The sequence below is a fragment of the Ursus americanus genome, chromosome 9, assembly GCF_024610735.1.
Source record: "Ursus americanus isolate L20-20 chromosome 9, mUrsAme1.1.p, whole genome shotgun sequence".
Classification (NCBI taxonomy): Eukaryota; Metazoa; Chordata; class Mammalia; order Carnivora; family Ursidae; genus Ursus; species Ursus americanus.
In genome coordinates, this window is record NC_142135.1 from 73,671,633 (window position 1) to 73,684,498 (window position 12,866).

General features: G+C 44.5%; 1 protein-coding gene across 1 annotated transcript in view; it reads right to left on the reverse strand.

Moving 5' to 3' along the window:
* Positions 1–12,504, reverse strand: part of RGS20 (regulator of G protein signaling 20) — a 48,271-nt gene extending 35,767 nt beyond the window's left edge. Inside the window, exon 1 of the mRNA XM_087864878.1 lies at positions 12,376–12,504. Within this exon, the coding sequence (XP_087721004.1) occupies positions 12,376–12,444 (69 nt within the window). The 5' untranslated portion in view covers positions 12,445–12,504. The remainder of the gene's footprint in view (positions 1–12,375) is intronic.
* Between the last annotated feature and the right edge of the window lie 362 nt (positions 12,505–12,866).

Here is a 12,866-nt window from a genome sequence, read left to right on the forward strand (position 1 = left end):
TTCATGTTTATAGTCTTTCCTACATTCGACAGTGGAGAGGTGGTTCTCAAAGTGCGTGTAGAGAAACTGAAATGCGTAAAGCCTAATTACATTTTAAATTTTATTTGATAGAGAAGATAGTGAGTAAGTGTGATTAATGCCGCATTGGCCCTCACTGTGTTCAATCTGCATATTGCATCTCTCTCTGGTGTTGAAATCTAAATAAACCTAGAGCCCAGAGGGTATCATGTATTATGCATGCTTCAATATAACCCTAAGAATGTGAACTGAAATTTGATATGAATTTAAATCCTCTACAAACTCACACTTACGAAAGTGTCTAAAGTAAGGATGAAACATTAAGAGTGAAGCCAGTTTCTTCTTTGGTTCTGAGGTGATACAAGGAATATACCTTCCCCACAGGAAAAGGGATAAAGCCCCTCCATGCTCTCCTAATTGGCCCCCCTATTCCTAGGTACACGCTGAATACCCTTTCATACGAGGACAACAGTCTGGAAACATCTGATACCCTTAGATGCATTTCTGGAGGTGATACAGTTTCCTCAACCCAGAGAGTTCTCCAAATTAACAATGCGGAGGGGAAATGCAACATTACCACCATCATCCTTGCCCGGAGGGGTAGGAGGGGTGGAAGACATGGGGGTATGGGGGTGTGGAGGGCTGCAGATCAAGGAGGCATTCCAGCCCCGCTGAGGGCCAGGACATCTAAGGGCTGGCCTGGAGCACACACTGTCAAGATCTTTTGGCAAACAGAGGCTCTTGTTACCCTTGCTGCATATGCCCAGACACACTTTGTGCCTGTTAGCCACTCTGTCACTGATGAACTGACCTACCAAGCTTTTGAAAGGCCCTTAGGAAATGTTTTTAGCATAACTCAAAGGGGCTGGTCATACAGACGCAGTGCTCTTCTGAAACGATACAGTAGGAAGTTCAAGCACCACTCATGAAGTGGGCTGGTCAAATCACTGAACCTAAGTCTATTCCAGCCTTTGCATCTAACATCTAGTTTGCAGAAATGTAGGGAGTAGGGGATCAAGTTCAGCATCATGAGGAAGAAGCAAATAAATTCACGGTGTAGGACAATCCACTGGGCAGTGCACCCAGTTTCTTCCCCAAGTTAGTGTGTGAAAAAGAAGATGGAGGGTGGACGAAGCAGTCAGACAGAGACTGAGGAGAAATGATGTGATATGGTTAGTGTTAGGGACTGAAATGTGTCCCCTGCATTTTTATGTCGATGTCCTAATCCCCAGTACTGCAGAATGTGACTTTATTTGGACACAGGGTCTTTAAAAGAGGTGATTAAGTTAAAATAAGACCAGTAGGGTGGGGTCAAGATCATACCTGACTGGTGTCCTTATAAGGAGCAGAAATTGGGACAAGAAAGACACTGAGGATGCGTGCACACACACACAGGAGGAAGAAAATGTGAGGACAGAGAGAGCTGTGTGCCAAGCCAAGGAAAGAGAAGTCAGGAGAAAGCAAACCTGCCCACACCTTGATCTTGAAGATCCAGCCTTCAAACCGTGAGAAAATAAATTTCTGTTGTTTAAGCCCCCCAGTTGGTGGTATTTGATATGGCAGCCCTAGCAAAGGAATACAGATGTTAAATGATGCTAAAATCGTGTTAATTTTGTTAGGTATGATAAAGGCACTGCTATTATTATATGGACATTGTATTTTTAATGTGCTTAGTATAAGGCTATTAAGTTTCTTAAAAGTAACATTCATTTTTATTTTAACTGTCTTTAATGAGTAACATTTGTAACGAAGCTTACTATCATTGTCCCAAAGCAATTAACTAGAACTATGGAAACTCTTATGACAAGGCCTCCTTCTTTGATCACAAGTGGGAGGAAGGCCTTACCCAGGGCTGCAGAAGCCCCCCACCACTCTGGTGCAGTCTGCTGGGGCTCTCCTAACCCATTCTGTTTATGCTGGTCACAAATCTTACAGACATTAGGCCTGGATGACTATTTGCGAGTTGAACTAATTTTCCACCAATTACAGCAGATGGGTTGTGAAATGTGTTACTGTATATGCAAATTAAGGATAATAAAAGTGTACAAAAATCTGTGTTCCTAAGTAACTAACTAGCCTTCTGTACTCCTTACAGGTCTGTCTGGGCAAATTTTTCCTCTATATCTCTTTTACCACAAATTCTACTTTCCCACATATATAAAATTCTCCATGATCCCTTACGGATAAAAGCGTCAGATCCTCAAACTTTGCCTTATGTCCATTATTAGATGTTTTCATCCTGTGATGATAGCAAGTTCCTATCCTATTTAAAGCTTTTAGATTGTAAGTAATTTGAATCTCTGAAAGCCTCTAGCATCTGAGTGATACACACAGCCTTTGTGCATATTATTTCCCTCTGGCCCTCCTTCATTAGTCTTTTGGGGTTTGTTAAATGTCCTCAAGTTTTCCTGTTCACATAAAAATGCTGAATGTTGAAGTGGTGGATACCCAAAGCAACCTTAAGTTAGATCCTCTGACTTCATTTCCTGTAGGAGATTGTCTTTAATTGAATTTTTGGTCTTGTCCTTAGGAATTTTTTTCTTAAAGAGTGCACATTTTTTTTAAGGTAAATTTCTTTTTTTTTTTTAAGATTTTATTTATTTATTTGACAGAGAGAGAGAGACAGCGAGAGAGGGAACACAAGCAGGGGCAGAGGAAGAGGGAGAAGCAGGCTTCTTGCCGAGCAGGGAGCCCGTTGTGGGGCTTGATCCCAGGACCCTGGGATCATAACCCTAGCCGAAGGCAGGTGCTTAACGACTAAGCCACCCAGGCGCCCCAAGAGTGCACAATTTTTCTAAGAAATAACATTGCCAGTGGTTGAATGTCATATTTACTTTCACAGAGACTGTTTCCTATGAAAATGTAGTAATACTTCACACTTACATTTAGGTTATAGATGAGAGGGCGGCAAACCTTTTCTGTACAGGACCAGAGAGTGAATACTGGAGCCTTTGCGGGCCTTATGGTCTCTACTGCAACATCTTAGCTCTGCCTCTATTGGTGCAAAAGCAGTCACAGACATCATGTCGCTGAATGAATGTGGCCCCGTTCCAATAAAACTTTATGGACATTGAAATTCAAATTTCATAACATTTTCATGTGTCATGAAATATTCTTCTTCTTTTGATTTTTCCCCCCAACAATTAAAAAATGTAAACATTGAGCTTCCCGGTTGGTGAACACATCTAGATGCTGGGAGGGTGGTGTCCCCCCAGAGGGCAAGGAAGCTCCACGCCCCTCCTCCCGTGCCTTGCTCTTGGCATCTCTTCCGCTGGGCTGTTGCTGAGTTACTGACCCCCCCTTCCCCCCAAGAAGAAATGCTGCTAGCAGACTGCGTTTGGATTTGAACTGTGATTCTTCCCAGAGTCCCCAGCCTGCCGGGGCTCTAGCCCATCAAGATTTCGGATGTGCCAAGTTTCCACAATCGTGTGAGCCAATTCCTCAAAATAAATCTCTCTCTCTATATATATATATGATAAATAATTTTTAAAAATGTGAAAACCATTTTTAGTGTACAGGTCATACAAAAACAGGCAGTAGCCTGGATTTGGCCTATGCACCCGAGTTTGCTGACCTCTGTAGTAAATATATAGACTCTCAGTAGATTGTTTACAGTTTTAGAAAAGAAAGTGCAGATTCTAGGCAGCAATATCCCATTGATTATACCAAAGAATTTCCCACCATAACCTCATGAGAATTTAGTGTACCACAGCACAGTAAGCTACATATCATAAAAAGTCTAACAAATTCTCATTTCTGCCTCCAGCCCAGGCCAATCTCTTCATTTAGAAACACGTCAAACCGACTGCCTACTCGCTGCCACAGCTGCAGCTTTTGCGGGCATCTGAGACTTTAGGGTTTAAAGTAGACTCTCGAGTCTCCTCTTCTGCCCCTTCTGTTTCCTCTCCAAGCTTCTCCAAGTCCATACATGGTGCCCCCATCCACCCACATCTGAAAGAAGGAAGAGAAAATTCAGGAAAAATATCTTCAAGGAAAAAGACAATAGGTCAAGGCAGGCCACAATTCGTCTGCACCAACTAAAAAAGTCAGATAAATAACTAGAATCACATTTCTAAAGACATCAGAGAGCTATGGAAGCAAAAAGATTAAATTAACTAAAATTTCTGAGAGGGAGAGCTCTTCAAAAGTGAGCAGTCTGTCATCAGGTGTTTTTCCCCTTGAGTGCATTTGCTGACTCTAGGTTTGGGTTGAGAATATAAAGGAACTCCATAGTTTCATGTGAGAGAGCCAGGACCCATGTGTAACAAGGCCATCCTCAAACACATGCCTGGCCTCCTCCAGATATTTACCAGATGCGGAAGCGACGTGGGGAAGGTGCGTGCAGAAAGCAAGCTCCAAACCTCTGAAGGGGACACTGAGTGTCTCAGTCTTTCAAGACTGAGGAGATAGAAACCCACTAGGCTTTAACTCTGAAGCCCAGGAGAAAACACTTGAGGAATGTGAAAAACCAGAGGTTACCTATGTCTTATTAAAATTGCAACTGGCCCAAACTCATTTCAATACCTGTTAGTACTGAAGTGGACAGCCTCTCATCCTCACAGAGGAAACCCCTCCAAGGGAGAGTCGTTGCTGTGGACAATGTTATCTGAACCAACACAGTTTCTTTATATATGGTGTGTACATACAATAAAAATTAGGAGGTATGTGAAGAGACAGAAAGATGTGACATAAGAAACAAGTAATAGATGCAGACTCACAAACAATATCAATATTGGATTTAGTAGATACGAATTTGATGGACAAAACTGATGAAAAGATGGAGAATTTCATCAGAGAATTTAAATGTATTTAAAAGAATCAAATAGACATAGTATATTGTGAACAAAACACCTTCTGAAATTAACAATTCCCTAGATGGTTTGACGGAAGCCTGGGCACAGCAGAAGGCAGGTTAAATAAAATAATACACAGGTCGAAAGAAAGTATTCAAATGGAAGGAGAGAGAGACAAAAAAAAAAAAAGGAAAAAAAGAAAAGAGGGAAAAAAGTATAGAACAGAGCATAGAATAAGAGACACAGGGAAGAAAGGGAAAGTCTAATGTAGGTAGAATTTGAGTCCCAGCAGCAGGAGAGAAAGAGAGAAAACAGGCAAGAAGATGTTGAGTGAACATTTCCCAAAATTGGTGAATGATATCATTCTACAGATACAAAAAGCTCAGCACATTGACAGCAGGACAAATACAAAACCACACCACATTTATTCTAACTGTGGCAAGTCAAAAACAAAGAGAAGAATTTTAAATCAGTCGGAGGAAAAGCCATGTTACTTTCAGAGAAGCAGGACTTTTCGACAAGAACTACAGAGGTCAAAAGGCAATGGTTTGAGAACATAAGGCAAGGCACAGCGTGGGATATGCAATAAACACAGCCACACGTTTTTGACAATAACTTATATCCAGAATATATAAAGAATTCTTATGAATGAAAAAGAAGACAGACAACACAATGGAAAAATGGGCCAAAGACTCGTAGAGGCAGTCTATAATAGAAGATAAATCAACCAAATGGCCAATAAAAAGAGGCTCAACATCATTAGCAATCAGAGAAATACAAACAATTTTTAAAAATATTTTATTTATTTGACAGAGAGAGAGAGAGATTGAGCACGCACAAGCAGGGGGAGCAGCAGAGGGAGAGGCTCCCCACTGAGCTGGGAGCCAGCTGCGGGACTCGATCCCAGAACCCTGGGATCATGACCTGAACCGAAGACAGATGCTTAACCGACTGAGCCACCGAGGTGCCCCAAGAAATACATACTAAAACCATAATGAATTACCACTACAGTGCCACCAGAATGACTAAAATTAAATGGGTGGACAATGCTAAATGTTGGTGAGGACATGAAACAACATATTGCTGGTGGGATTGTAAGTTAGGTTGGAGCGTAAAAACAGTTTGGAAAACTGACAGTATCTAGTAAAGCTAAACTTATACTGGATCTATTACCCAGCAATTTCACTCCTGGACATCCAATGGAAATAGGGCTATGTTTGTCAAATACATGAATGAGAATACTAATATTAGCGTTATTCATAATAGGCCCATACTAGAAACAATTCAAATGTCCTTCAACAGTGAAATAGATAAATGAACTATATTGTGTTAACACAAAGGAACACTAGACAGCATTGAAAATCACAATACATGCAAGAACGAGAGAATCTCAAAAAAATAATGCTGAGCTAAAGAACCAGATGCAAAGAATATGTACTATATAATTCCATCTGAAGTTCAGAAAAGGCCCAGCTAATATAGTTGACCCTTGAACACCACGGTGGTTGGAGCGCTGACTTCCCCATGCAGCTGAAAATTTGCCTATAACTTCCGACTACCCCCAAACTTAACTATATAGCCTACTGTTGCCGGGGTGCCTTACTGATAACATAAATAGTTGATTAACACATGCTTTATGCTATATGTATTATACACTGTATTCTTACACCAAAGTAAGTTAGAGAAAATAAAATGTTATTAAAAATCATAAGGGAAATACTTCTACAGTACTGTACTGTATTAAAAAAAAAATCCATGTGTAAGTTGACCCAAGCAGTTCAAACCTGTGTTTTTCAGGGTCAATTGTATGTGGCTTGAAAACTTACGAGAGTGGTTATCTGTGGGAGTAATGACTGGGCAAAAGCAAGAGGGGGTCTTCTGGATATGAGCTGAACTTATCCTATATCTTAGTCTAGAGCAGTGGTGAGTGATCTTGCCCCCCCAGGAAATATTTGGCAATGTCTGGAGACATTTTTCATTGTCACATCTGGGGAAGGGGGGAAGGGTGCAACTGGCTTCTAGGGGTAGAGGACAGGGATGTTGCTAAGCATCTGACAATGCACAGGACAGTCCCCCAAAGAGGGAGGTATGCAATCCAAAATGCTGATAATGCTGAGGTTGAGAAATGCTCATCTAAATGACCGGTAGTTACATGGGGGTATAGTCATGTAAGGTTTAAGTTGTACACTGAAGATATGTACACTTTACTATAAGTTATAATTCAAATAAAGACAAAAGCAATAATGAATGTCACAAAAGTGTTATAGCTCCTCACTGAAATTTAGCAAACTTACATAGAAACTTTGTTGCAGTTTTACATATAGCCTAATTCATTAGAGTCCTAATGACCTGAATTTGCCAGGAATTACATTTAAGTCAGGAAGAATGAACTCTTTATGTTCTGTCCCCATTAAATGCCAAGAAGTATCTACACTTTCTTGTGTAGCAGAAGATGTATGAATTAGGGTCTGGGTTATTGCTAGGAATGGATACTTGTAGAAATAAAAAAATGGTGTATGTAAAGTCCACACGTCTGGGATTTTCTTGGAGCCATTCTGTTGAACTGGCTTGGGAGACTGCTACAGAGTCACTCCCTGTATTAATGCCCTGTATTTCTTTTTTTTTTTTTTAAGATTTTATTTATTTATTCGACAGAGAGAGAGACAGCCAGTGAGAGAGGGAACACAAGCAGGGGGAGTGGGAGAGGAAGAAGCAGGCTCCCAGTAGAGGAGCCTGATGTGGGGCTTGATCCCACAACACCGGGATCACGCCCTGAGCTGAAGGCAGACGCTCAACCGCTGTGCCACCCAGGCGCCCCTAATGCCCTGTATTTCTGTCCAGAAGATACAGAAAAATAAATATGTACTTTTAAGCAGTAGTCTAACCTTTGTTCTCAAGATAATAACTTTTTGTCACTAATTATCAACAAATTAAAAAATCTACTGGTCCCTTATATCTCATTCTCACTCCACCCTGAGATGTAAAATTCGTTTGCAAAGGTGGGGTAAGGCATATGTTACATCATTCTTTCCAGTGTCTTGCATAAACGCAACAGCTTATATAAGCTTATGTTGATCTAGCCATACAGCCCTAAAAGGGTTACAGCAAGTGCAAGGAGTTGCTAGCCTCGGAACAGCATCACACACCTGTGTCCCAGCTCCTGAATAAATACTCCAGTTCGTGTCAGAGGTGATAGGCACAAGTGGAGCTAAACCAGAGAACAAGGCGTACCCCTCTACTCATTGTTGGGCTGACCTGCTTTTGTACAACACAGGACCCCAGGAAGTCAAACTGCTAAGTAACTGCATGAGATGCTCTTGTCTAAAATCCAAATACTAATATGTACTTTAAAAGGATTTTACAGTTCAGAGTAAAATTAAGTAATAAGTAGAAATCGAGCACATCCAAACCAGAACAGTTAACTGGCTTTAAAAATCGCTGAAGCACCTGAAGTAAAATATCACTGCTAGGCAATAGAGCATATAACTCCTATTTCACAAGTGATTCCCTGTGCAAATAGCTAGAATCTAATCATTGGGATTAGAATCAGGGCAATTTATTCTATGAATCCATCATCATGTCATATTCCCTTGTGCTCTCGGTCACATCAAATTTTATTGTGAATGGCTGCCACAAAAGCCCATTCGATTATACTATGAACTGACTCACCCCATGCAGCGTCGTCTAGATTCTCGAGCTGCTCAAGGTAAAATTCACGGACCATCTCAGATAGGGGCCGGGTAGTCAGTGACTCACGCTTATTATACTAAATGCTAAGCTCTGACTCAGAGTGAACCCTGTGAGTTGCTGACTGATACTATATGTATTTGACTAGAAGCAGCTCACACTGTGACTCACCTGGTGGTACACTGAAAACCAATCTGAAATATTCCCAACTGGACAGTGATTCACATTCTATTCATACTGGGACTTGACTTAACACATGTGGTTTCAAAACTCGGTTCTGCTGAACTGGCTTGGGATATTGCTACAAAGTCACTCCCTACTTAATGCCCGGTATTTCTGTCTAAAAACACGCGGTAGGTATATAGAGGTGGAAAGTCAAGGGTAAGATATCCAGTTCATGCACTGGAGAGAACCATGGTTTCCTTCTTCAAGGAGGCAAGAACGGTTCCTAGAAGTGCTCTCTTTGGAGGACACATCATTCCTATAATCCTAAATAACTCACTTGAAAGGCTCTGCCATACAATTCCTAAACTGCTCGTGTGAGGGCTGGACCTTGAAGCTACCTGCTGGAAGGTGAATGTCATTACACTGCCCTATGCAGAAATGAAAGAACGGTAGGATTTTAGGAATTTATGTTCAAGTGCCTGGAATAGAAACCATTACTTACCAAGCCACTGCATTAAAATAAGAAAGCCCCCCCCCTTCACTCTTGCTTGTCCACAAAATCTGGAATATCAAAATCTCCTTTTATGTAATTTTGAAGGCCTTTCCTAAAAAGCTCTCTTTAAGTCAGCAGAAAGAAGACTTTAAGAATTTAAGAAAAGCTCAAAAGTTATTTCTAAGGAAGAACTGCTACAAGGGATTAATAGAATATGCAACCAAATGTGTACTCCATTGGGACCCTGAATTCCAGCGCTGGCTCTGCCTCTAGCTTGATCTGTGACCTTAGCCTACTTTAGGTAAGTCCTACCTCCTGCGATGCCAGGCCAATGAAGCTGTGGGACAGCTGCCAAATGACTGTCTGGTCTTTCTTGCGTTGTATATAACACATGCTTGTATATTTTCCCTTATGTAATGACTTCTAGTTTCCTATTTGTTAAAGGTTCATAAACCTGTAGTAAACAGAAACATATCAATGTGATGTATAAGAGCCTTGGGTGGCTAGTCAGAAGACCTAACTCTAATCCTATTTGGGGCCCTATTTAGCTGGAGATCTCCAGTAGGGACCTCTACCCTCTCTGAATATTTCCTCAGCTGTAAAGTGAAGGAATCTGACTTTTATCATTCTATGTACTTCTTTCTTTATTTTTAAAGTGATCTCTGTGCCCATCTTGGGGCTCTAACTCACAACCCAGAGATCAAATGTCTGAACCAGACAGGTGCCCCATCTTTCTCTATTCTTGATATTATAAGAGTATTTTGGCTGAAATGTTTACAATCATCTTATAGAAGATAGCATTTCTAGCTTCCAAGGTAAACTTGCAGCTTCTCTTAAATACAACTGACCTAGTGCAGTATTTTAATACAGACTTTGAATTTTCTGTATATACCATGACCTAGTGTGTATTTTTTATCATACCTGTTTGAAATAAAAAGGGTCCACATGCTGTAGAAACGCACTGTATTTAAAATTTACATATCAACCTAGAAAATATTTACTGTTTTTCTAATTTTAGTGATGAACATATTTTATTTTATTATATATACTCTTTATAGCATACCAAAAAATGCACTTTGTTCCTGATCTTATTATACAGTATTTTGAAAGCTTCTTAGCCAATTTTGCATAAATATAGTAATAGTACTACCAGCTTTTGTTTGATATGTGACAGCTCTATTGTATTAATTTACTGAATGCTGGCAGCTACCCAATCAAGTAGGTATTTTTTTTCTTATCCTCATTTTACAGATGATAAAACAAAGGCGCCAAAACGTTAAGTTACTTGCCTGAGGTCACACAGCCAGGCTGGGATTTGAATCCAGGCAGTTACAGAACGCAGGACTCTGACCTATCAGGCAATACTGCCTCTCATATGCGTTACTGATACGCGAAATAGAAGCCATTTAATGAGCAGAAAGTAGATAGGATGAGGCCCAGTAGAGGTTATTAGCAAAAATTAGGTATTGAACAAAAACAAGAATTTACAGGTGGAATCATTTCATTACAAATGTCCTCCCCAAGTCTAGGGAGGAAGTCAGTTCGTTTCTTGAACTCGGACTTTTGTTTAGTCAATTCCATAAACTGCAATCACTAGAAGTAAAACGAAGCCAAGCCACACCGGGGCCCCCAGAGGAGGGGGACAGACCCAAGTGGGATGGCTGGAGATTGGGGCAGGAAGCTCCCTGCTCTCCCCACAATCCAGAGGCAAGAAGGAGCCCAGTGGGCGAGTGACTGCTTTTCCAACGCGGTGGGCGAGAGGAGTCCCGCCCGCACCGCAGGCACGGGCCACTGTTGGGACGCCCAGCGAACTACAGCTAGTCCGCCTGGTTGGCATAGTCGGGGTCTGAAAGAGCCATGGTGGTCTCCCCCGGATTCAGAGAAGGAAAAGAAGGGAGGAGAGAGTTCCCCTCTAGCGCTCTCCTACTCCTGGATAGAAACTGCATTCACTTTCACTCCTCTAACTGTCCGCCACTGGCCGCGAGGGTGCCGCAGAGGCACCCCGGGCTCCCAGCCCGCGCCCGCGTCGCGGGTTTCGAGCACTCTCCACCGCCGCGTCCCGCCCGCCGCTGGGGTCGCTGGGGGCCCTGGCCGCTTGCCCGGATTTTCCTCGGAAACTGGTGAGTCCGGGAAACCCACTCCTGTCTCCGAGCGCCGCCTCCCGCAGGGCCCTTCCCCGCCCACTCACCACCCACGCCGGGTGGGCAGGTCGCAGAGCTGAGACGTCCCAGTGCCCACCGTTTTCCGCCCACCTCCCGGGACGCGGAGCACACAGACCCCGCCCGCAAACGCCCACCCGCTCCGGCTCGCTCCTAGGCCCCTCCCCGCCCACTCCCCACAGCTGGGGGAAGGGAGTATCCACTCACACCCACTCCAAAAGGTCCCCCCATCCCTTCCCGCTGGCGCGACGCCCCTCCTAGGTCCCCCGCGCGCCCACGACCCCTTCCAGTCTCCGCAGTCTGGCCGCCGCGACACGTTCCAACTTACCGAGCGCAGCTCCGAGAGTGCGGAAGACTCAATCGCCCGGGTTTGTTAGGAAAAACACCCCCGGCGCCTACACCTTAACCTCCTTGGCGCGGGCCAAGGGTGGGCGACAGTTCAGTCCATTAGGTTTTCAAGAGAGTAAAAGAGGACAACGAGTCAGACCCTCCAGGGTGCGTGAGCAGGCACTTTCCGGGTCCCCCGCCTGAGTTGCGCTTTTCTTAAAGGGAGGTTCTGCGATTTAGGGAGTGTCTCCTCTTCCTTCCTACCTGCGCTCAAACTGCCCGCCTCCGGCGCCCGGCCGGGTGAGAATACCGACGTTTTCACCGCCTGGAGTTCCCCAAATCTATTACGGGGGTCAGTACGCATTTTAGGCTTTAAGGGCTAGGCTCTCGCATCCCCTACCCACTCACTTACCCCAGGCCACAGAGGTTGAATCGTGCGGACCTCCTGCTGGACCCGGCAGAAACTGATCGTGGTGGCTGGACGCCCCTCTTGAGACCCAGTCACACCCTAAGCCCATACACCCCCACAATACGCACTGACTGACCTACGGGGCTGGACCCGCGGATGAGGAGACCGACCTGCACCCGCTCCCGCCATCGCGGCGACGGCCAGAGCTCCAGGTCTTGACCTGCGTGCGCGCCGCGGTTGGCCCCGGCCACTTCCCAGCCCGAGGCTTTAGAGTGAGTCCGAGAGGGGAAAAGGGGCAGGGGGTTGAGAATGCGGGGTACTCACGATTTCACCGTCCACCGGGCAAGCGGGAGGGGAAGCTCCGGCCAGCTCGCCTCCGTCGGCCGTGCGCATGCGTCCCGCGTGTCCCTTATTTTTTTTTTTATTACAATACCAACTCGTGGCCTTACTACGCCCGCGATCGCTTTCCCCGGTTTTCCTCTTCTAGCTCTCGGTCTTTCCTCTCACCTTCTTCTCCCTCTCTCAAGCTCCCTCAGCTCTGCCTCCTCCCCGCCCCCTCACTCCCGCCTCCCCTGCGGGGCTATCCCGGTCTCGCCTCCCTCCTGCGGCGGCGCGCTCCACTGCGGCGGGGGCTGGGGGGTCGCTCCCGGCTCCAAGCAGGACCTAATCCGCGGCGGAACTGTAGCCCCCTCCTCCAGCCCGGAATTAGGCAGAATCCAGAGCGTGGGCGCTAAGCCAGGCGAGCGTGGAGAGTCTGCAAGACCCCCTCGCGCTCCCTCCGCTTTGGCGCGCGGGGGCTGAGCAAGACTCGGCTG